This window comes from Mytilus californianus, unplaced genomic scaffold, assembly GCF_021869535.1.
Source record: "Mytilus californianus isolate M0D057914Y unplaced genomic scaffold, xbMytCali1.0.p SCAF_7, whole genome shotgun sequence".
Classification (NCBI taxonomy): Eukaryota; Metazoa; Mollusca; class Bivalvia; order Mytilida; family Mytilidae; genus Mytilus; species Mytilus californianus.
In genome coordinates this window covers 5,403,748-5,430,348 of record NW_026262723.1, presented here as the reverse complement: position 1 = coordinate 5,430,348, position 26,601 = coordinate 5,403,748, and the positions used below count along the sequence as shown (strand labels likewise).

The 26,601-nt window shown below is 32.0% G+C and overlaps 3 protein-coding genes across 25 annotated transcripts in view; 2 read left to right on the top strand and 1 right to left on the bottom strand.

The window, feature by feature from the left end:
* LOC127709280 (uncharacterized) overlaps window positions 1-26,601 on the top strand; it is a 141,680-nt gene that overhangs the window by 68,339 nt on the left and 46,740 nt on the right. The gene's annotated exons all lie outside the window — the stretch shown is intronic.
* Window positions 1-26,601, bottom strand: part of LOC127709276 (acyl-coenzyme A synthetase ACSM3, mitochondrial-like) — a 268,456-nt gene that overhangs the window by 207,413 nt on the left and 34,442 nt on the right. The gene's annotated exons all lie outside the window — the stretch shown is intronic.
* Window positions 1-26,601, top strand: part of LOC127709282 (protocadherin Fat 3-like) — a 67,803-nt gene that overhangs the window by 40,507 nt on the left and 695 nt on the right. Inside the window, exons 1-7 of one of the 4 annotated variants that reach the window (XM_052214735.1) lie at window positions 16,232-16,304; window positions 19,322-19,408; window positions 22,046-22,206; window positions 23,380-23,430; window positions 24,751-24,840; window positions 25,441-25,527; window positions 26,003-26,131. In XM_052214735.1, the coding sequence (XP_052070695.1) occupies window positions 16,268-16,304; window positions 19,322-19,408; window positions 22,046-22,206; window positions 23,380-23,430; window positions 24,751-24,840; window positions 25,441-25,527; window positions 26,003-26,131 (642 nt within the window). In that variant the 5' untranslated portion in view covers window positions 16,232-16,267. Of the gene's footprint in view, window positions 1-16,231; window positions 16,305-19,321; window positions 19,409-22,045; window positions 22,207-23,379; window positions 23,431-24,750; window positions 24,841-25,440; window positions 25,528-26,002; window positions 26,132-26,601 lie in introns of those variants that run through there. The other 3 variants (XM_052214738.1, XM_052214737.1, XR_007985569.1) reach the window with 3 other exon arrangements.

Below are 26,601 nucleotides of genomic sequence, written 5' to 3'. Positions count from 1 at the left end.
GAAGCCATACGAACACTCAATATGATAGTTATTTCCCCTTATGCATTTGCATTTCTATCTTGTAAACCATAAGGGATAGAGACCTAGGATCTTTTTATTTGAGGTCCTTGGTCCAAAAAAAAAAGAAAATAAGGTCAAGGTCAGAGGTCAAGGTCATATTTTAAATTTAGATTTTGGCTTATTTTCAATTCTTTTCAAAAACCGTATAAGATATTGACAACATATTTTTACTAAATAGTAAGTTGCGACATGTCGTAACACATAAATTTTGGTTGAAAGGGTACACCAACATTAGATTGGAGTTTTCTTCCCTCTTATATTAAAAATTAGGCATATAGTGATATAACTCATTAACCATGTATAATTAAGACCTATGGTCTTTTGATTTGAAGCCCTTGGTTTATGACCTTGAAATTGAGCTCAAGGTCATTGGTAAATTTTACGTTCTAGATATTGACCTTTGCTTTTACCTCATATGTATACATGATAAAGCCATGGGACTTTTTGCATTACGTTGCAAGTCACTTGACCATGGAAAAATGACCATGTGTAATCCGGAAGTAGCTTTTTTTTGTACTTATTAAATGTAAAAGGATATTGAACCACAAATTTTTGGAATCAGTATCAAGTAAACTATAAAAAAAAAAACCGGAAGTGACATTTTTCAAACCGGAAGTAACAATGTATCTCCCTTACTTAGAAAAAAATGTATTGAAACCATATGTTTTTGGAATCAGTGTACAATAAGCTATCATTTGACGCTGGATATGATATTTTAATAGTTCTATATCAAAATTGATCTTTATGGGTGGAAAGACCTTCAATTGTTCTCTGAACAAATGGTTTTCAATTTGTTATATGTTTTGTAAATAGAACATTTTGGATCCAGTATCAAACTGGTAACGAACTCATTCTAAAATAGAAATAGACACTCTTACCCTGTGTACACGTTACATAATTTGGTGGCTAGCGCTGGGATCCAAATTGTTCATTTTTAAATCCATAGTGAAAGATAATATCCAAATTGATCATCTTATAAACTTATCTCCAAACTGTCTTGTGAGAATTTAATTGTTTAAACTGTTCACTTTTGCACAGATCATAATTGTAAATTGTATATCAAAATTGTCCTGTTCACGTTTTAAATTTCCCACGGTTTAGTTGCGATTATTATTTACATTAGGGATTAACGATCGATAGTGGTACAAGCAATACATTGATTGACATTTATTACATTGTACATTTATGACATTGTGTGTACGCATGGTAAATTCGCAAATTAAAGTACAAACATGTTTTTTGATGATACAATCGACGAGTACACAAAACAAATACAAGATATGGAAGAAGGAACAATGTATAGAAATAGTTTTGTTTCGTCAACACCAAAATATCAAGGTGTTCGTCCAAAAGATGTTTTTGTAACAAGAAATGGTTCGGGTCTGGGATCAAGAGGGTCCTCATTGTCAAGAAAGGGAGATAATAAAAAAGGTGATTTACCAACATTCACCAACCCGAATACGCACAAAACTGTTAAATTTTCCTACATTGATCTAGAGGAAGGGGATACTTTGCCGTTACCTATGGATAATAGTTATGTTAGGGAAAAAGACAAAATTGACAAATCAATGTACCGACATACTGATAACACAGATAGTTCTGGTGTATAAATAAAACCATGTAAATATGACGGTAGCACACCATGAATAGACTATTTGTCCCATTTTGAAATTTGTGCACTTGTAAAAAATTGGTCTGAAAATCGAAAAGGGTTATACTTGGCGGTATCGTTAATGGGACAAGCACAGGCTGTACTTGGAGATTTACCAAGTGAGAAAAGACAAAAGTTTTCCGATTTAGTCAGTGCACTTGAAGAGCGATTCGCGCCTTCTAGTCAAACTGAGTTATACAGAGTTCAGTTTAAAGAAAGACGTCAAAAAGCCAGCGAATCACTTCCCGAATTAGGCCAGTCAATTCGGAGATTGTCCAACTTGGCATATCCTACTGCCCCATTGGACGTACGTGAAACTCTCGGGAAAGAGCAGTTTATTGACGCGCTCGTTGATTCGGAAATTCGACTATACATTGACGATATAATCGTTTTTGGAAAAAGCACTAGATGGGATGCTTGACAACCTACGACAAGTTTTTGATAGGCTTAAATCGGCTGGTTTAAAGCTGAAGGCAAAGAAGTGCACTTTGTGTACCACCAAGGTTCGTTTCTTAGGACATATTGTCTCTGAGGAAGGAATATCAACCGACCCCGACAAGATTAAGGTTGTTAAAGAGTGGCCGACACCTACAAATATAACTGAAGTTAGTTCCTTTTAAGGTCTTTGTGGGTACTATAGAAAATTTATTAAAAACTTTGCCCACATTGCTAAACCATTACAAAAAATAACAGAGAAAGAAACTAAGTTTGTTTGGACTTCAGAATGTCAAGAATCTTTTGACCAATTAAAAGGTAAATTAATCAACGCACCAGTTCCTAAATATCCAGATTTCAACAAAGAATTTATTTTGGATACTGATGCAAGCAATTTGGCAGTCGGAGCTGTCCTAACTCAGAAATCTGATGAAGGGCTAGAACATGTTGTTGCTTACGCTAGTCGTACTCTTTCAAAATCAGAACGAAAGTACTGTGTGACACGCAAGGAGTTGCTTGCTGTGGTTTGTTTTGTTAAACATTTCAAACCATACCTATACGGCAGAAAGTTCACAGTAAGAACTGATCACGGCTCATTAAAGTGGTTGCTTAATTTTAAGAACCCAGAAGGACAGATAGCTAGATGGATAGAAACACTTGGTTCATTTTAGATGCAAATTCAACATAGATCAGGAACTCAACATAGGAATGCAGACGCACTTAGTCGCATTCCCTGCAAACAATGCAATTATCATTCCCGTTTAGAAAAATAGACTGTTTCGTCTGAGACTGAAGATCAACATGATACTGTTAATGCTGTCACCCGTTTTGGTGATAGTAATGACAAAGATGATGACAATGAACATCATGATCTGTCTTTAAAAGAAATTGAGAAAAATGATCATGACCTGAAAATAGTGGCAGAATGGGTAGAAATAGATGAACGTCCTGATTACAAAGATATTTCTGATAAGGGATTTTTTATAAGATCACTTTGGAATCAATGGAACAACTTAGAGTTAAGAGACGGGCTTATCTTCAGACGTTTCGAAGACCCTTCAACCAAAATTGTTAAAATGCAGGCTATTATTCCTTTATCAGAACGCAAAAAGGTTTTACAATTTTCTCATGATGACAAATGTTCTGCTCACTTGGGTATTCATAAAACTTTGGCAAAAATTAGACACCTTATTATTGGCCTGGGTTACAAAATGACGTCAGGACTTATATCAATGGATGTGACAAATGTGCAAAGCGAAAAAGTCCACAAAAGTCCAAAAGAGCTCCAATGGCTTTAGTAGAAGCTAATGGGCCATTGGAAAGGATAGCCACAGATAATCTTGGTGAGTTGCCCGGAAAAGAGGGTGGCAACAAATATATATTGGTAGTTTCTGACTATTCTACAAAGTGGACGGAATCTTTTGCCATGCCAAATATAGAGAGCTTAAACTGTGGCTAAGATTATAGTTGAAGAAGTCATTGTTATATTTGGTGTTCCTCATTGGACACACTCAGATCAAGGCAGGCAATTTGAAAGTTTGTTGTTTCAAGAGATGTGTCGTATTCTGAACATTAAGAAGACACGTACCACCCCATATCATCCGAAATCGGATGGTATGGTGGAAAGGTTTAATAAGACTCTTGCAATAATGTTAAGTTCATTTGTGGAACAGAACCAGAGAGACTGGGATGAATACATTCCTTTTGTCATAATGGCATATCGGGCATCAGAACACGAGACGACTGGACAAACGCCAAATAGTCTCATATTAGGCAGAGAACTGTCAACTCCTTTAGATAGCATGTATGAAATGCAACCATCCATTAAAGACACCCCTGCACATAAGTGGGCTTGGGAGCTTAAGGAGAAGTTAGAACACCTCCACAGTTTTGTTAGAGGTAAAATCAAAGAGCAAATGCGAAGACAGAAATACTCTCACGACCACAAATTGTCATACCAAAATTTCAGAAAAGATGACGAGGTGTATGTTTATTTCCCAGTAAAGAAACCTGGGATGTCTTCAAAACTTACTAGTTTCTGGAATGGACCTTTCAAAATTCTCGAAAAATATGGTGACCTTACATATAAAGTTGACTGTGGAAAAAGAGGGAAACCACAAGTTATACATGTCGACAGACTAAAGAAAAAGAACAAACAGACATTAAGGACAGAACCGAATAGTAGCACCATTAGTCCCGTGGACACTGAAAATAATAGTGCAGAGATGACCAAGTAGAGACTCCTTATTTACAAGACATTGCTGTTCACGAGTCAACATTGCCTGATGATGATGTACAAGAAAGTTGTCACGAAGGGCGCCGTACAAGGCGAAAACCTGCATGGATGGCAGATTATATTGTTGAGTAGATTTTGTTCATTTAACTGAATTGAAATGTGTATATAGCATTCTATGTTTAATCTGTTGTAAAGTTAGTTTTAGTCATGCGGGACGCATGTATTTTTGAGGCCTGGGTTATGTGATGATTTTGTATCCTAGGTTCCATTGTTTACCTTAGTTACAGTTTGGCAGAAGCCTCATTTTATACATTTGTATAATACTTTAATAAACATAGAAAAGAGTAAGATGTTTCGCGGGTAAACTTTGGGTCAGGTCAAATGCGAAGGGGTGTTCCAAAGGAAACTCTGACACTGGTAACGAGGCACTTTGGTAGAACACCCCTCCTTCAAGAATGGTACGGCTATCATAGGGGTATATAAGCAGGAGAGATTCCTTGCTCAGGGTCGACTGTCATAAGTCTACGAAGACATAAGACCACGGTACGTTGATATTTGAGATCGTTGTCTCTTATAATAGATATTATTACTTAAGTGTAATAAAGAACAGGTTGGTGCCTGTTAGCAATACGGACTTGTACTAGGTGGAGTTTACAAACTGAACCGTATTGTTGTATCGTATAGGACAAGTGTGAGTCTGTGTGACCAACTTGTAAGGTACATAATAGTACCAAGAGGACAAGGACAAGTTTGTAAACTTGTAGGGTACATAACTGTACCCGAAGGACAAGTTTGTTCCTGACCCAGGACAAATTTGTAAGAGTACAAATTTTTACCAGTTGTATATATTTAAAGTAGAATAGTTATAGATAGTTTATTAGAGAACGCAGAGAGCAGTTGTACATATTTTGGTTCATTGACGATAATTTATGAATAAAGATTATTTGTTATATGTTTTGTAAATAGAACATTTTGGATCCAGTATCAAACTGGTAACGAACTCATTCTAAAAAGAAATAGACACGCTTACCCTGTGTACACGTTACACTTGTTATCTACAAAGTTTCATGAAATTCTGTTGTGTAGTTTCAGAGGAGTTGCGATGACAAACTGTTGCAATAGTATATTGAGGCCAATAAGTGCAAAGGGGCACAACTCTTTGAAAAAAAATTGAATCATAATTTCCTGTCGATATGCACGTCTACATAGTATGTCCTTATTATCTACAAAGTTTCATGAAATTCTGTTGTGTGGTTTCAGAGGAGTTGCGATGACAAGAACAGGACTGACGGAGCACCTGTCAGAAAGAGAAATTGTTAAGAAAGATCATGGGATATGACAAAAAAATGTCTTACCAATGGCAAATTTAATATTTTTTCCTACCACAATTTATCTTTGAATTCAGTTAAGTTGTATAGGAAAAATGTTCTTTTAATAGAAAATTTTCAAATCGAAAGGGACACATGCCATCATGGGCCACTTTTACATAACGAAAGCGATTTTTTTACATCAAAATAGACGACTTTCGAGTTTGTGCACTTTCCAGAAAATTTCACATGTCACAATGCTTATGTTATAACGTCACAGAAGGAACCGATTGCGTGGAGCAGCTGTTTAGTAACTCCTTCCTACAAAACAACTTGAGATTGGTGTATAAAGATAAAACTTTGACTTCTGATTGTACAAATAAAATTTTGAAAAACGATTTAAAGCAAATGCTTAACCTTTTTCATATAAAACAATGTTAAATTCTATCCGTCCGATCTCGGACTATTACACTAATACATTGTATATTACATGTAGGCTAGGTCCGACAGGCAGCTCCCTTGTCATGGAATCCGGGTCCGTTCGCCGTGATTCCGTTCGCCCTAGTACCTGTTCGCCCTGGGTACATTCCCCCTTATAACTGTTCGCCCTGGGTCCTTTCGCTCTTATTTTTATTTTATTTTGTTGTCTTGTTGTATACTGATTATTATTTGGAAAGAGTATGGTAAAGTTTGTTCAAAATTTCGCCTATATTTATGTTGTATTGCTGCTACCAAATTATTATTTTCCTTTGATCTGCACTGTAGAGTACCCATAATACAAGGTATTTAATATAAAACAACTGAAGACCATGTTATCTGGATGTATTTATCTATATTGATAAATTTTAACAATTTCAAAACAATCATTAACAGTTATATCAAGATCTAATTCGAACTTCGCATCACACACCAGTTATGTCCTTAACTTTTCACACTATTATTTCAAAGAGCACATATATAGGAAATTTGTCATACGAATTTAAGGTCAAAGAAGCCAAGCTGTGTGCGAAAGAAAATTCCCTTTTATGTCTTACAATTCGTACATCGATGTTTTTACTCATTCCAAGCTGACTAGTTTATTTTAAAAAAAATGTTACTTTCATTATTAATTCAACAAAGACAATTAACATGATTAATACAAAAATAAGTGAGATGAAAGACATCATAATTATACCTAATCAACATTCTAAATTACAATCAACAGTCATTAAAATTAATTCTAAATAAAACAAGTGTAAGAATAAAGCCCATTAATGCTCCAAAACAAGCCATTAATTTTTAAACATTTCCATGTTTTTTCATGAATTTAGAGAATATATATATTTTCTTTAATATTTACCATATAGATATCTGAATAAGTTCATTAAAACTTAATACCACTATATTATTTTTCAAAAGTAGGGCGAAAGAACCCAGAGCGAACGGACTCTATGGGCGAACGGACTCAGGACGAACATGTAATCAGGGCGAACGGACTCAGGGCGAACATGTAATCAGGGCAAACGGACCCGATACCCTTGTCATGTTTGCCCTGATGATTTTGATGCGGCTAAATTTAAACCATTAATGCTTGAAATGATCAGCTGCTCGTTTTAGACTTTTTTGTTTTAAATGTAAATCATTTGTCGAAGAACAGGAATTTCAACAGCCGTATAACCAATCCCCCTTTTTATGAAAGTCGTCGATATCAACAGTTAATGATCATTAAAGTAGTTTACAAATCAAACAAACATTCTTGTAAGGTAAGGAATGTATATACATGTATATAAATCGAAACTGACAAAATGTCTTCAAAATATACTTACGTTACTTCAATCGGACACAACAAGTAATTATCAAAAGACAAATGGCGCGAAATCATAGAGTGGATATTTTCGAAAGCTATCGGGATTTTCCCCTGTTCTAATCTTTACGAATAAGCTACTCCTGAAATCGATTTACAGTCATCAATGTCTTATATTTGCGTAACCATTAAAGAATAATATCAGAATTTCATTTGGTTATTGCTATTTCCATACAAATATCTGAACAGTTATTATTTTTATCAATTTATTAAAAAATGAAACGCATGTTTTAAACAAAAACGTGTATCTAGTCCAGATGCCGATTATGTCTCTTTATAATTAGTTGTTTATTTAATACTATTCATTATTTTTTTTTAATTTCGATTCCTCAGCTAATCAAAGGGAAGCAATCCTCGTATCATTTTGATACCCTGAAAAGTACTGGACAACGATTCTATCGATGAACTGACGTGCACTAAAATGTACTTAAACAAGTGTTAGATTAGTTTTATTGATATTAAAGACATTTCTTGGTATTCCTAAACGGAAGATTTTATACACACAGACGAAGAAGTATACTTAACAACAAAATTATTTTCATTTACTTGTGTATAATATGAAGCAGGTTTTTTTCAAAAGTGATGATTTTCTAAGAATTGTTGAACATTTCACACTGGTATCATACTTTAACTTTGTTTAAACCTGTTTATTTACTTTTGACCTTAATTATTTATCCCTTAAAATTTTTTATTAACTATGTATTTGCATTCAGGTATCACAAATCAAATTTATTCGTTCATTGTGTGTTAATTTGCGTTTTTTGATTGAGTTAAGCCTTCCGATTGATATTTTATAGTGTGTCTTTTCTATGTTGTAATGTTATACTATTGTTTCAGAAAAGGGAGAATGTTTGGTACCATTAAAACGTTTAATCCCACTGCAAATGTTTGCACCTGTCCTAAGTCAGGAATTTGATGTACAGTAGTTGTCGTCTATTTATGTAGTTCATACGTGTTTCTCGTTTCTCGTTTTTATATAGATTAGACCGTTGGTTTTCCCGTTTGAATGGTTTTACACTAGTAATTTTTGGAGCCCTTTATAGCTTGCGGTTCGGTGTGAGCCAAGGCTCCGTGTTATTGGCCGTTCCTTGACCTATAATGGTTTACTTTTATAAATTGTTACTTGAATGGAGAGTTGTCTCATTGGCACTCATACCACATCTTCCTATATCTATTAACACCACTGGATTTAATGCAAGGCATTTCTTTTTCTTAATAACCTTAACCAGTACTGACTGGTACTTAATCGCTCGCGATAGCTTGTGTACTGAACATGTACTGAACAACTGAAAAAGATCTTGACATTTTTCCTTGCGGTAAATTCAGGCATTAAAGAGTTGTTCAGTTTAAAATGACCCTCGAGAAATGACCGTTTCAGTAGTAAAAACAGTTACTTGTCTAGTGCGCGCGTACAATTACACGATGGACGGTATTGACGGCAGGTTTCCCGATATATATAAATAAACTTTTATTTATTAAATAGACCACATAGAACACAATAGAAACAAAAGGATATGTGCTATCCATTCATCACACAAAATGGCACTATTAGCATTTTTCAATGTTTTTATTGTTAATAAAATTAAATCAAATATTGTAATATATATATATATATATCATACATTTCTTGATGTTTTTTGTTTTGGTGAATTAATATCCAAATATTTTGAAATACTATATATAAAAACGTTAACAGGTTCATTTTACATTTTTTTGTTTCAAAACAGTGATGCACTTCTTGTTGCTGCAAATGTGCAAAACAGACGAAATAGTGAATGCTAACGTGAAATTACCAATTATAGTATATGATTACTCAACACTAGAGCGAATTTCAGCTGTTTCATGGAAATGTATTTTTTTGAGAAAGAAAAATGCATAATCTATAAAATTTCCGTAATTGCATAATGTCAGATCACAAATATCTGGTTACAAGCAAATCAAAATTTAAATTTAAATTACAAAAATATTCAAACTTCAGCTTTAATTCGAGTCTTAAATGAATGTAAAGTAAAAATTTACTGTTATTTGATTATTTCTAAATGTTTGTTAATAAAAAAATTAATTGGAAAAATAAATTGATATAAATAAGAAGTATGAAAACCTATAAATTTAATGTAACAAAGACATTTAAATAAAATATATATTGACGTAAATTAGAAAAATAACACCCGGTAAATTTAATGTAACAAAGACATTTAAATAAAATATATATTGACGTAAATTAGAAAAATAACACCCTGTAAATTTAATGTAAATAAGATCAAGGATTTGTATAGAAATCCTTGATAAGATTAAACCAGAAATTCACCCGATTTTCTAAATTTTTCTAAATTTGTAGTTTATATCTTTAATAACTGTTTTGTAAATTTTAAACCTGAAATTTATAATTGTTTTAAATTCTGTAAACGCATCATTTCAATTTTAAATTAAAGGTAAGACAAACTATTTTTCAAACTATGAAAAATATTTAGATTTCTTAAGCAATAATGTCGTTATCTTCTGATACATAAACTTTTATTACTGCATAATTGACTTTAATTTTGTTTGCTAGTATGTATACGTGTTAAAGCAAGTAAATTTATTGATCAAGATCTAAATAAAATGCATGAAACACCTTTTATAATGATACATTTGTTTATGTGTCATAAGAGAGAGCTACTTCGAGCAATTCTATGAAACCACCAACCATTTTATAAGGGGAGGGGGAGGAGGTCGGCACGCATAGTCACCGATTTTCCTTAAAATTAGCCTGACCATATAATTAGGTGATAAATTAAGAAAAACGCCTCCCAAAGTGTTGCTAGGCCACGGTAGCCATGGCAACCAAGTCTATGAATGTTCCCGTACATTTTGGGGATTTTAGCTTTGAAAAACAACTACTTTGCATGCATTCTGAAGTAAAACCAGAAACAGTAATAACAATTGAATGACTATGATGTGAAAACTATTGAGCATTATATGACCATCAATTTAACCAAAGCTCATTGGTCATAGAAGACCTTAACCCTTAACCTTACGTATTTCAATTGGATTTTGTAATAAAAGATAATAGAAAGAAGCAAACAACACGTGAGAAAAATGTTCAGGATGATTAAAGCAACTGTTTTGTTTACAGGTCAAAAGTAAAAATTAAAGTCTTGTCAAAAGTGCTTACCAACCACCCTTATTTGATACAAGAGAACCTAGTAACTAATATTTTTTGATTCAGGAAAGTATGGACTATTACATAGACCCTACCTAAAGGTCAGGGGTGAATGTTATCACACTAGTCGTTAGCAACCATTCATTTATAGTGTAAAAGTGCCTAGCAACCATCTATCTATATTGGAAAATTGTCATCCAACCATTTATCTATTTATTTATATTGGAAAAAGTGCCTAGCAACAATACATTTTCGGTTCATTGAGACAAAAAATCAGAAAACAATTGATATCAAAGATACAGTTTTCTTTAGATTAGTAATTCCATTGAAGAAAACACACATTGTATGTACCGAATTGTTGAATTACACTGACTTGATTGTTCACATGTATTTTCAAGTAAAGTAAAATCATATTGCAAATTCAATTTCAAGGTTGAAGAAAATAAAGTATATTGCTGATCTATATCCGCTAACATTGTCTTCAAATCTAAAATACTTGTCAAGAAAATAGCCAAAAACAGTTTACAGTTTTTTACTTTATTTATTGACAATTTGTCGCACCTGTGACTTACAATATCAATATAGTCTCTCGGTCCCAGGTTGTCTATTCCTTCATTTTTTCTAAATATCAAAGACTACTAGCTAATTTTATTTTTAAAGAAACTATTATCTTATTAAAATGCTTATTGTATTTCGATACTATGCGAATACAAGTCTTTAATGTGTTCATCAAAAGAAACATTTCGTTTTATGGTGTATAACAGGATTGATTTACATTGTACAGTCTGCAAATGATTACTTGTATTACTAAGAAATATAATCTTCATACTATAACGATAAAATATTAATATAATCTGCACTAGAATGGACATGTATATGTACTGTATTTTTTGTTGTTGTATATATTATTTTTCTTTTAAGTCACCTGGATACATAAACTCTAAGCAGTCCAGGGCAGTTGACAGAGGAGTCCCTGCTTTTATTTTACATAACCTTTCTGCCAGGGAAAATACAAATGGGTGAACAAAAATACTGTCTACATAATATATTCAATATAAAAACCAGCATCTGTTTTCAATTAGTTACTGTATTCTACACACCTTGAAATCTGGCATTTTCATATAAATTAATCCTTTTTAAATACAGTTATAAAATATATATAACTGTTATTTTGTCCTTTCTAACCGTTTGCACAGTTTAAAGTTCAAATCCTAGCTCGTGTAAAGAAAAGATAACCAATTACTGTATGAAATCTTGTGTTATTTAAATTGTGTTCCCGGTTAAATGCCTGTTAGATATTGACATCGACAAACACTTTAGAATTTTCGATGAAGGATTATTTGTCAAAAATGAATGTATGTGCATTTATAAAGAAACACAATCTGTGGTAAGTAAAATACTATTAAAAAAAAAGTAATACAATTATGTGTTATGTAATATAAATATGTTTCTCTTATGGTTGTGGCCTGTTATCTATTTCTTGCATGAAGAGATATTTCTCGTATCACACTGCACGGAGTGTGATACAAAAATGCGTTAATTTGATTGGCCTATTCATCATCATGAGACGATATTACGACATTTCCATTGGCTATTCGTTAGGTCATCGATAACTTTCAAAGGTTAAGACGATGTACATTTCATCCATGGCAATGGACATGTGTAATTTCTTCAAAATATACAAAATACTCACACTTTTCACTTGAAAATCTTCTTTTTGTCAAATTTTATTACATTCTGAAGCGTACAAAAAGTTTTAAAATGTCTGATGTTAAAGTTTGACATCAGAACAGGACATATGACGTCATACTGGTATGTGAAAAAGACTAGATCAACGATTCGCGGAATTTTAATTTAACACAATGAATGTGTTAACCATAAAAGAAAAAGGTTTAACAACTTGTGAGAATTGGATATCGCTTGATATCAACTCTCGTTATTCAATTTAAATAGTAATAATAAACTCGCCGATATCTAACCCTCACTCGTTATGAAACCTATAAATAAATATAAATTATAAAATTAACTTATATAAATAATGGCGACTTTTTGGTAAATGAAAGTGCAAAAAATACACTAGTCCAACTTGAGTGTGCCTTTTGTATTCAAATGATAACTATAACTATAATACCGAGGCACAAGTTATGTCATAAAAATGTATATATATATCTACAAAATGAGCAAAGAATAGGCAAAGAATAAGGAAATTCGACTATCAATAGTAATTACAATATTTGAGAAAAAAGATCATTTTGATAACATCATTCATATCTTTCTTAAGAATAAGGATGATGGATGCTTTAATAAATGCTGTTCTGTTGAAATTAACGTCGTCGTTCCGACCTTTCCAAATACTAACTTTTATAGAAAACACTTTAAAACTTCCAATATTTATTTGCGTTTTATCAAGATCTTGCTTATATCCAATAATCATGTTTTGGACATCAAAGTTAAGAGTTATATCTATGCACAGAGATAGCAATCTTTTTATTTCTTCATTGGTGTTTTGATTTTTTTTAACAATAATAGATAAGATGCTATTGGGTTTCAAAATATTTGCCACATAAGTTACATAAGCCATCGCACTTTCGCATTTGGTACAATTAAGATTCAGTATAATTTATATTATGATATGATTTCTATTGGAATTGAAAAATATTGTTTGATACATGCAGCTTGTGAAGCTTTTCCCTAACTGATTGTCAGTCTAGTTCCGTATTAAATGTTCTATTCTATATAGTTTCACATTTTGCACTAGTACATTTATTCAGTATTTTTTTGTAAGTGATTTTAATTGATTTTTTTCTGTGGGAATAAATTTTCTTTTCATATCATATATTTTGTTATTCTAGATTTTTATGTGCTTCCAATTTGTTGGGTTACTAATGGCGCTTCTTAGCTCGCTAATCCAATCAGTGGGGATTAATTACTTTATTAGATTATATTCGCATATTCAATTACGTTTATCTATTGTTTTATCAAATATTATTTTATTACTATAAAAGGTTTCCGTTTCGATATTCCAAACATCTTTTGTTTTGGCGATATGACTCTTCGTAAAGGAAGGGAAGAGCAAACGTTTCCCTTTCCATCTCATATTATCTTCAAGAATGCCTTTTTTTAACGTTCGGTCATTTTACTAAAATTCACACCATGCAGTAACCGCCTTTTGGTAAATATTTGACATATACTTAATATTTATTCCATTTTGATCTTTACAGGTACATATAAAATATTTGATACCAAATTTTTTGTCAAAGTGTTTTAGCCAATATTTGGCAATTGCATTCCAACTTTTTGTTGGACTTTCTAGAATTCTAAAAATCGTTTTATATGTTTGCTTTTTATTAAACTTTCCAAACTGATCAATTTGATTCTCGCTAAGCTTTCATCTAGACAGCACAATTTTCTGTCGACAAGGATGACTTTAGAGCCCAAACAAAATCCCAGAAAAGTGAGTTTATTTTTTTTCCACACTCATTAGGTATACCCCTCTTTTCAACCTCGTATCCCAATATTTGAAATAAGTATTAATTGGTTTTTTATAATGACATCTTTACCTCTGTAAGTTGTTTTTTTTTGTTTTCCAAATGTGAATAAAACTATTACGTGTATTATCACCTTTACATTTATCATTTAAACAAGATAGCACAGCCAATGAACAAATCTCTCTGCAATACTTTCTTAGTAGAACAAAGAGGTAATATTATAGCCATATATGGTTGATATATTGATGCCACCTTGTCCATTCGTTTATTATTTTACTAAATTATCAGGAAACAAATCTTTATACTGTCACTAGAACACTTCCAGTTGTTTGTATCACCAAATATAGTAACATAGTGATATTTCGTGCAACTTCGATCTCATGTCACGTCACTTTTCGTCACAATTGGTGCTCGTTGAGGGATGGACTTGAGTTAACTTTTTTATAACTATAAAAGTAGCAATTTGTATTTGCAGTGTAAAACAAATTAGATCAATGTCAGAAAAATATCAACTTCTTTTGTATTCGGCACGAAACTGTTGAAGGGCTCAGTAAACCTCGACATTCCCAAATTTCTAAACTCATAGAGAAAGTTGATATTTTCCTGACACTGTATAAATACTTATCATTTAAGTCAACCGTAGAATCATGATATAAATAGATACTGTAAACCAACTTATTTTCGTGAATAGAAGAAATAACGCGAATATAAAACGTCGCGAATATACCAAATTTGGATCTTATCAGTTTATCAACTAAGTTGGCAAATAAATTTCCACGAAGTCGCAAATGTTGTAAGAAATTATCAAAGATATCCAGGGTAATGATTAAGTAACCAAACACGTGATTCGTCTATTTAGTCCCATCAAGCAGTGGCACTTAAATCAAGATTATTGTGCATTTTACCATTTGTTCCTATCTTAATTCAATTGCAAGTTTACCTGTGTCAGATCCCTTTGGTTCTACGTCTCCAAACGTATTCAGGTATTTAAGCATCCTTGATTTTAAATTATGTTGGGTTGATGAGGTTCAGGCTAGAAAAGCGCGTCGGTCGTACGAAATTTGTAAATTTTATTATTAATATTCATCATATGAAACTCAGTTTAACTTTCTCATCGTTTCCATTTTGTAATTTCCAACCTCCCTTGCATGGTTAAACTTAACTGTATATATGTGTCTGATGAATAAGTGTGGTCAGCGTTGTCAATAACATAGAAATCTTAATACAGCTCTTGAATGGTTAAAATTTCCAACTCGAACAATTGACCTTTACACCATGCAGCTTTACCATTACACCTTACCATGCACCATACACCATTACACCATACATCATTCACCATTCCTCACACACTATTACACCTTACCATGCACCATACACTATTACACCATATACTATTCCTCATACACCATTACACCATACACCATTCCTCATACATCATTACACCATTCATTATTCCCTTTACACTAATACACCATTCACATTTTCCATTTCATATTTAAATCATTAACGATTAGAACCCACAATATAACGAGCTTGGGGGGAATTGCAAATATCAAAATATCTTAACATTTATAAAACAAACAAAAATTTAGAAACCATACGACATTCCTCGTGCAAGATACAAAATTCCCCATTGTACCATATACAATTCCCCATAACACTTCACCATACACCTTTACACCATTCCCCATTAATCAAATACTGTTACACCAATCTCCCATACACCATAACACCATTCATTTTTCTCTTTTCTTTCTAATTTATTCAAAATTATAACCATTTAAAATTACCCACTATGTCACGAGTTTGAGGGATTTGCAAATTTCTAAATATCTTAATATTTATAAAACAAAGTAAAATTTAGAACCCAGACAACAATCATCATGCCAGATTCACAATTCTGATTTTCATCATACACAATTCCTCCATGCAAAAACAAAACGTATTGAATCTGTAACAAAATACTGACATAGGAGGAGTTTCAACGATTAAAATTGATCAAAGTTTATGTGGGTGTTGCATTGCCTATAAAAATAAATTTAACGATCTTTTAAAATTTATAGTGTGTTTGCCCATCCAACTGCCGACAAGTAAACTATTTAACAATGTTAATGCTGAGGCTTGGTGTCATCTTGGTATTAGGTATTTATGCATACTCTTTTAACGTTTTTTATAACAATATACTGCATTGCAATAGTTCCTAAATGTATTAAAGTTATAATTATGTAACTTGTATTAAATTTTCTAAAATGGCCTCTTTAATGTTTTTTTAATTTTTTAAACACAAACTGAACGGAATAAGCCCATTAGATACATCCAACTAAGATCAACTTTGCTTTAGGGAGATAAAATCTTTATTTCCTGATATCTTACTTTTTCGACAGAAAATTGCAGAAGGTTTTATAAATCATGTTGGTACTACTGCGCTTATGATAATCTCAGGAATAAGCAGTATACCATCAGTGGTATCGATCCACTGCTTCGTAAAACCTTAGTTATTTATTCTGTCTACGTCAATGTACAAAACGAACTTTATAAATAAATATAGTTCTAAACTAAATGCCCCTTTGTCTTTCATTTGAACCACGTCGTTAATGAAATGAAACTACTATAAATTTTATTTTTATCTCATTTGTTCAATATTTTGGACACAGTTTCTAATTTGATTCCTGACCAAACATTTACGCATCACTTGAAACATGCATTTTATATGTGTTTCAGTGACTTTTAGTGTGTATGAAAATCACTAATTTAAAGATGGTACAGTTGTAATATGTTTAATAAGATACCTAGAGTTTTGTTAAAACAAAATTATGCACAATGAATTTGATATCATGTATCTAAGTATCTGTATTGTATATCAGCGAAAGATACCAAAGGAATATTCAAACTCATAAGTTGAAAACAAATTGATAACGCCATGGCAAAACAAGAAAAACACACTACACTAAACACAACACAACATAGGAAACTAAAGAATGAGCAACTCGAACCCAACCAAACACCGGGGTGATATCAGGTGCTCCCGAAGTGCAAGAAAATCCTGCTCCACATGCTGGCTTTAGTATTGTAAAAGAAAAGAGTTCAAATTCTAACTAGGTACCAAAATATCTATCCGTTATATCTTCTTTAAAACTATCTTTCCTCAAGGGTGTTATATCTGACGCGACTTTTATAAAGTCATATTATAATTGCGTCAGAAACGTCATGAGACCATTAAAATTATGACCAATGATGGCATCATGCATTTCTTTTAGTGAATGAAAAATTACATTAGTCAATTGTCCTAACAATAGAATACACTAGGGAATAAATTTTTAGTGAATCAAACAACATTATATAAAAAATGAATGATATACAAAATTGCACACTGTTTATTTTAAATAAACATTATTTCACAAAATTTGACAGTTTTGATAAAAAGGTAATGTAATACAAAAACTAAGCAGGCATCGTTTTTTTTTTTTTTTTATGTATTTTTTCATACACCCGTTTCATCACGTATATTCTCTTATTTTGTAAGATGATTTTTAAACTTCCATTACCGAAGCATACTTGTCAAATTTGTTCAACAATGTATGGGTATTGTTTTATATGCTCAAGTGCTTATACACAATCTTGATGAATACAACCGAAGTTGACAGTGTCAGTGGGAAAACAAAAGGTTGGACAGTACTACATGTGAACATTTCTGTGTATTGTCCAATGACATGTCCCTTTAACATGTGAAACTTTTCAACTTCTTATCTACCTTGGATGACTTTTATAGGACACATATGAAAACAATTTTGTGACCAAAGACGTACCAGGTAACTATACTAGTTTGAATTAAGCATCATACTTTCCTAAATATGGAAATTGTTTTCTATATTATGTTATCTGTATATATGTCTATATTTTTGTAAAACTTGCAGTACCAATTATGTCGTATTGTAGGAGATGTTGAAGTTTCAGATTTGGCGTGCATTTCAATATTTGTATCTATATTCATAATTTTAAATCCAGTATATGGCGCATTGCTTTTATACCATGTAACTGTGTAGTACTCACGAGTAGTAGTGTTCTAGGTTTATACTTTTCATCAGAAAGTAATATGATTGTGATTTAGTAATAGTTAACAGTCAATGAGCAAAATTCCTATTTGATACGGAATTACCTTCTAAATTTTCTTTATTACATAAACGAAGACATATTGATAAAATGCTTTCAAATAATAAACTTTAACAGCTATTATTTGTACAGTACTGCTTTTTAGAAAATACCTGGGGGAAATGTACCGGTGTTATGTTTCCGTCCTTACTATACTTATTTTTGGCAAGTGAATAAACTTGTAAAAGCGTTAATGCTATTACTTCGAGAATGTCGATAGCTCTTCTGGTTGACGATTAGTCCTCCCGGAGATCACCGTCCCATTAGCTATGTAATACAGCGCTGGCATGAAAATACGAATGTAGTTTTATTGCAATATGCTGTAATCAATCTTTGAAAATCATTTTGAGTTAAGGAATGTATTCTTAGTTCCGTTTTGTCTATACACTTTGGTCCGTTCCAGTTATATCAACACTTCATGGGCCACATTTTGTCCTCGAGCGTCACTGAAGATACTTTAATTGTCGAAATGCGCTTCTGGTGCAGAAAAATTAGCACCGTTAATGCTCTATAATTACCTTCCTAGTGGTTTATGGGGTTGATGGGGTTGATTTTTAGTTCCAACTTTGAATTCTTTGTTCCAAATCTAATGACAAAAGTTTAAAGAAATATGATAAAAAATGCAACTACCTACAAAATAACTTTATCAAGGAATTTTATTTTAATTAATTATCATCCCTTAGGGTGATACTCACGAACTAGGCCTATAAATCCTACTTCCACATTTTCCGTGCGAATGACTTTCTTGTATTATTGATAGGTACAACAGTTCGCTCAAGACCTAGAGATTGGAAACCATGCTTTATGAAATGTTTAATCAAAACGATCTCAAGCGAAGTTTTTGACTATTGTAAAATTTGCCATAGAAAGTTACAACCTTATTTAGAGTACAATTACATAAATAATGAAAAGGAAATATACAAACAAGATGAATTATCTATTGACATCTAAATTATGTGGTTTTGTTTTCAATTTACTTAAAGACCAATATTATGATTTTATATTTGTAGAATACACCACGGCTTTAGTTATACATAAGCCTCCAATAATTCATACAAATCTCCCATACCTCAATGTCAAGGAAAATTCAAGAGTTGGTACGTAATTTCCTTACATACTTTGTCTATTTTCAATTTTATATACCAAGTTAAGGTGGCAGTAGTTTACCGATGTATAAATCTAGTAAATCGATTAGAAAGAGACACATCAAAACTGAGGGGATCGTATGAACTCCAAAAGGAGCGATATATGGTGCGTCGACAGGATCAGCATCTCCTGTTATCCAAGCATTCTCGCCGAAATAAAGATTTTCTTTTGTCCAGAATTTCCAGAGGTGACGAAGTATTCTATGTAAGCGCTACAGCTAAAAAAAAATAGAAAAGACTTAATGATAATCATGCAAATTGCTAACAAGTACTTATAACATATTAATAGTTGAGCAAGTTACGAGGATGACAGTCTACGTATTCTAGCATTAGAAAAATTCTGTATTGATCAATGATCCAGGCAAATTAGGTCAAGAACATCTGACATTCACAGCTACCTACGATTTTGTCAAATAAAATTGAGTTGGAACTTTATAGATTTTGGGAACTAATTTAAGCGTGAAAACGCATTGAATATCAAAAAAGAGGTTAACACTGTAGGTTGCATTTCTGTTAATATTGACAATGCAATTTCCCATAGGAACTCCTTTTACGGCTAAAACTGTACCACTTTTACTATGAAGTTTTGAAAAAAATCTTATCCTAGAATGGAAAGTTCATATGCACTACTATTTTTTACAAAGGTCAAAATATAGGGCTATGCGGCATATTTTCAACGTTTATATGCCCCGAACTTCTAAGAGTTTAAACTAACACTAAATTTCTTAACTACCCCTACCTTAACTGTAGGATTACCACAGATTTCAATATAAACAATGTTCATATGTATATTTACTGGTAACATTCCCAAGTTATGTCTCTATGAGATGAAACATAGAGATCATAACTGGGAACCATTATGTAAACAAAATTAATTATCTATGAATATTCTCTATCTTCCCAAAAGAGGCGTGGTTTGAGAAACAGCTGTATTTACAAAGTGCAACCTATACAGACATTTATTCAAATATAAAACTCTATAAAAACACTTTTTCTCACATTAATACTTATTTATCAGAATTATAGCCTTAAAGAAATCATTGCATATACTCTAAGTTTTCTTTTACTGTACATTTTATACCCCCTCCCCTGTTTCAGTTTTTTAAAGAATTTGAAAACAAGACTTTAATTATTGCAAGCTTACCCTATTTGCATGTTTTCTGACATGAAATGCCTAGAACCTGTTTAAAACTGTTCTGATAACAAATTGAAAGCATTTCAGAATACTTTAAATGTAATGTTTAGCAGTCAATCATTCAAACATTCAAGATTATATAAAGTATCTAATCCTACCTCTGTCTCCAGTCCACATCTTACTGTATGCCTATTTGTCAATGAAAGTTCACAATTTCTGCTTCAAATGGTCAGTTTAGAATTTTTGTCACAACAGTATCATCTCTAACCATATATCTGACATAATTTAGCTAATATATGAACTAGAAGTGTTAAAACAAAGCCATATTTGCAATAGTTTTATGTATGCAGATACCAGTCTGATGTACAAATTCACTTAAAATTTTATAGAAATGACTGCTAACATCTGATTTTTGCATAACTTCCAAGCACAGTCATTGTTTTCTATATAAAGACCATTAAAATCATAAAATCATAGCATTTACAAGTTAAATTATTTGTTTTATTACCCAGGGGGTTGGCAATTTTCTCTGTTTTTTGCCCGTGGGCCCTCAAATTTTCTAAATTATTCTGCTGTTTCTAGCAATATGGAATATTTAGTACATATTCAGGATATGACACACTATTGTTAGTTTTGTTAAGATATTTTTGTATTTCTAGCTTGCATTTTTTATGTCGCGGTGACAAAAAAGTAGATTTAGGTGTTACGGCTTACTTTTGGGTTATTGATAGAACAAAAACACCCCACTAATAATATTCAGGAAGGATCTATGAGTTTTAATGACTGCGAAGAGTAAATATAAGCACTTCTAAACAATTTAACTTACAAAAATGCATATATTATGAATTTATTTTGCATATAGGGCTTTAAGTAAAACTATGCATACCGTTACACCCATCATAAACTCCGAAATCGCCCAGTTCTGATGGAGTTGAAGCCTTAGTTTAAGGGCAACTAAAAAAATAATGAAATAAGTATTTACAATCAAAATGTATTGTTTCAATCATATCAGTACGAAAAACTAAGGTGGAGTGTAACATCAGCATGATCAGAGACTGATAGATTATCAGCAACACCATCGGCCCAATGGAAGCAATAAACATACGATAACGAATTCTGTGTGTGACATGTGATTTTGAAACGTTTTTTTAGTTGAGAATCCGTTTGGAAATAATAAATACTAGTACATAAAACATTTAAGGGCGTTAAATCAAATCGTCTAAGTTTAACATTTGTTCTGCAAGCCATAGATTATTTTAATAATGGTGAATAAACAAATTCATATTTCTTTTTTCTTTCTTTCATCAAATGTCTTATAAAAACAAATATAAGAACAAAGTGAAAATAGATAGATAGATAAATACTTTTTTTCTCTAAAAACTACGAACAAGTTCATAAAACTAAAGAAAACAAAAAATACAATGCTAATTGAACTTTTATTTTACATGTTTTAGGAACAGAGATTGTCATAATAGACGCTTCAAGTCAAACAAATGACGAAGTTACTGTGACAACACACGACAATGCGACAGCATCAAGAGTTTTTCTGTTCCCCACTATAGTAGGAATCAACTCGACATACATAGTTGCTCTTAAGAAGATCCCGGATAGAGAGGTATTGATATTACGTTACATTCTTTACATGATGTGTATTTCATAAATTTAGTATATAGGACGAAAGGTTAGTAGTATGTTTACTGAACGAACGTAACAATTCAAGAGTCAAATATACATCACTAGAGACCAGTAAATGGTCTGAACTTTGAGGCTGAACTTTGGGAATACACATAGCATGTGTCTTCGACTGAAAAGGGAGCGACTACAGCCTAATGTCGTTATTTTCAAATTTTTCTACAATCTAAGGATAACATATGTGAGTCCTGTGCATTGTCTAGATAATTCAATGCTTTGAAGCATATGTTTTTTCTTATTAAACACACAAAATTAAAATACTGCAAATCCCAATTAAAGCATTGTTTACGTATATATCTATATAACGAAAATTTCTTCCTGACAATTATTACTTGAAACGAACAAACCAAAAGTAGCAAAAATGACAACAGTAGTGGTGGAATCAAATACAAACAAGAATGTATTGATATTTTGGACATCTGGATATTTTTTAAGGTGGATCATCGGTATATATTTCGTCAGATAGAATTTTTTTATACTTTGCCAAAAATTTTTTTTTCAATGCTTTTTTCAAAAATAAAATAAAAAGTATGGGTCGCAGTGCTATTTTTCAAGCTAGAAGTCGTGCAAAATTGCCCAAATTTGTATAGATTGTTTATGAAAAAAACACATTTTTGTGAATGAAAAGAAATCTATGAGATAGAATTTTGAAATAAAATATGAGAAGATAGGTTTTATAATATGCTTTAAGAAAATAAAAAGAAAAAAATGTGTCACCATACTTGTTTTCTTGCTACGAGTAAAAAATGAAAATTTCACTATCAGTCCAGTATAAAAATTTTATCATAACAGTTATCTCCCCTTAAGTGACCAAGTTGAAAATTGATTCTAAAAACACAAATATTTGGTTTTGTTTAAACATTTTGGATAATGCGATGAATCACCTATTTTTCTTTATACAAATAAGTAGTCTTACACATAAATTGCAAATCTGTCTCAAAATTTGAGGATTTAGGCAAAGAACTAGACCGATACTGTACTGCTATTGTACAAACCAAGATGGCGGTATACAGTGAATCTACCTTAAAGCTAGTTAGTTTCTCTTTTAATTACTTAATTGTCCTTACAATGTATGTTTGCATTTTGTGTCTTTTAGGTCGAACGTACATGGTATTTGACATTTCAAGCACATGACAATCATGGTAATGTAAGTATAGGTAAAAGATGAACTTTACAGTTTTATTAGAGGTTTGCATAAAATATGCAATGAACACATCTATTAATACCTATTTGTTTAATTCAGTTGAAATTTGCAGTTGATTAACTTTTCCACATTCAATTTAATGACGATATTCATTCATTTTGTTTTTGCAAAATTCATTATTATTGAAAACAGCAATTGCGAAATTAAATTCTTGTTATTATTGGTGAACTGCACAACAGCTATCTTGCTGAAGATATAGAGATACAGGATCAGCTTCGAATCATATTCTGAAAATGTGTATTTATTATTTTGTGTAATTGATAATTGCAAACTGTATTTCAATTAAAAAAATCATTCCACAATATGCAGAATTAAGATAGTAGTTAAGCTAGCTTCAGCCATGCGACTATTTACTTCGTATTCATATTGTCAAATTGAGTACAACTCTTAGATTTCCTTCTTCATAAAACTTTTTTGACAACTGTTTTCTATTCGTTCAGTTGGTTTGTAAAGTCAAGCGTTCGATTTTGTCAGGTTGTATGGATTTTCCCTTTTTCGAATTTTCCTTGGAGTAAGGTATTTTTGTTAATACTTTTTTAATTGGATCGGTGTCTTATACTTGCTGCTAAATATACTAGTCAAGAAAAGTAACGATACACAAGTTTGAACTCCAATTTATCATAAAATATAATAAATAGGAAAAACTGTTAAATTATCCAATGACAAACTTTTATTTGAAGAGAAAATGGATATGATTAAAAGAATCTGATCAACTTGGAAAGTGAGAAAATACCGTGTTATTGAACACAGGGGTCAAATTTATTTTGCGGGAAATGATGACAAAAGTCGGCACTTAATTTCGAAAATGAGAATTAGGTATTCAAATATCTGCAAAGGCATTCAAAATTTTAAGCAGACAATGTTAAAGTTTAAAGTTCTAAGTTCTAATATCGATTTTTGAATTTTGGGTGAAAATACGATTTTTAAAATAACAAAAATTCGCGTATTTGCCTTAAATCAATGGTTTTGATAAGAACATAACACTCTGTAAATATTAGACCAATTGAGCAATTATTTACCTGGGTACAATGTATCGAATTTTATTATATATGGAAAATGCATTGCCTTGTATCGTTTCTTTTGTTGACTAGAATATGAAATTAAGTATCATTTGCTAAAATCGTATTGATAATTCTTATTAAAATAAGGAGATGTGTGATGATTACCAATGAGACAACTATCCACCAAAGTTAAAATGAAGCCTTGAGATCCTGCTTGGTTTCTTAGTAACAGTAGTCGGTTAATAATATTTCACTATTTCAGACTTTATTGACTTTGCCACTACATATTGATGATGTCAATAACAACGCCCCCTTTTTTGTGCACGGCCATTATCGTTCTGTTGTTGGATATGTGAGTAGACGATAGTATATTTCGTACAATTCTATTTGTATAATGAACTCGCAAAAATGGTTTAAAATGCAAAAATATAGCGCCAAAAAGATTTCAACCGTATCACAACTTCAGCAATCGATAAACATTTCCAACACGATCACACGAAACCCATAGGGATATAAATATGTAAATATGATTGGTTGATTGACTGTTGTTTGCCTAACGTCTGCTTTAAATGTTTCATGAATATTCAGGACGAATATAAATATGACACAGTGAATACGTCATAGTGCTACAAATATTACCTGCTTAGTCTTTGATATGGCCGAAATCTTTTTGGTTTGTTTTCTTAAGGTCGCTTCTCGGCCCCATATCTCATTTATTAAATACAAATGCATGTAAGAGTATTTAAACCACACCTCAAAGTAGTATATATTTGATATCTCAAACTATGAAGCAATTGTTTCTTATTTTAATCGTTCGAGCAAATGGTTAAACGACTTTGCGTAAGCTAACATATTTTTGGTTTTACTTAGTAAAGAAAACTAACTCAAGAAATGCGTCGGTTAGTATTTAGTATAAAGTTTATTAACATTTCGATTTATTTGGCTTTTGTAGGGATTGGCAGTTGGGTCCAAAATTTTACATGTAACAGCAATGGATGCGGACGATGGACCAAATGCAGCAATAAACTACTCGATGAGCGTATGTTTTTTATATAAACTTGTTGATAGTTGAAAGACCGACTCAGAAATCCATTTACAAATGTATCATCTTCGTAATGTCATTCTCGTAATGAAACACTGCATTACCGAATTTTTGTTTGGAAATACACTTGGGATATGTTGAAACATAAATGACCTTAAAATATTGATTGGTGAGTAATTTTAAAAACATAAGAACCGTGCTTCATCACTCTTTTGAATTTCATTTTAACTTTAAACATTTTTTTTTAAAAACTCTTACGTCTTTAATGATTGGAAGACACCCTTAACAAGTAATTGAATAAATGTATAATAGTTTGTACCGTTGCTTGCTACTATGACCGTTACTGTTCTATCTTTTTTTACAAAGATACACAGGAGCGAATTTCGCAAAAAGATGCATATGCGATTCATATGTTCACAAAACCATATGTTAAGTATCGAGGTACTGCTCAAACTTAAAATATATTTTGCAGCCCTACCAGGTGCCTTCTCCCTCGTGCAGATACAAGGCTTTTGTTATCGATCCAATCACAGGAGATATAACGTTAAAGAAGAAACTCCAGCATGGTCATACAACTTATCATTATCAAGTCAATGCAACGGTTAGTATACATTTCGTATTGACATCAGTCATTGAAATTTCCTCAAACACAAAATGAAGGGATATTCGCCACTCAATGCATGTGTGAAACGTGCAGAGATTTTACACCAATCATAAACTCCCGATGGTTTCCCGCATCGTTGTCAATATAAGGGAATTTGATGCGACTGCCATACAAGTGAGAGGTTTAGCTAGCTATTTAACCAGGTTCAATCCACCATTTTCTACATAGGAAAATGCCTGTACCAAGTCAGGAATATGACAGTTGTAATCAATTCGTTCGATGTGTTTGAGCTTTTGATTTTGCCATTTGATTAGGGACTTTCCTATTTGAATTTTCCTCGGAGTTCAGTATTTTTGTGATTTTACTTTTTTAAATACGGTGATCAGTGGAACTTGACAGAAACTTATTTTTGAAGCATATTGATTTTTTTTTAATTTTTAGCGTTTATATTTTAAATTTAATTTAGT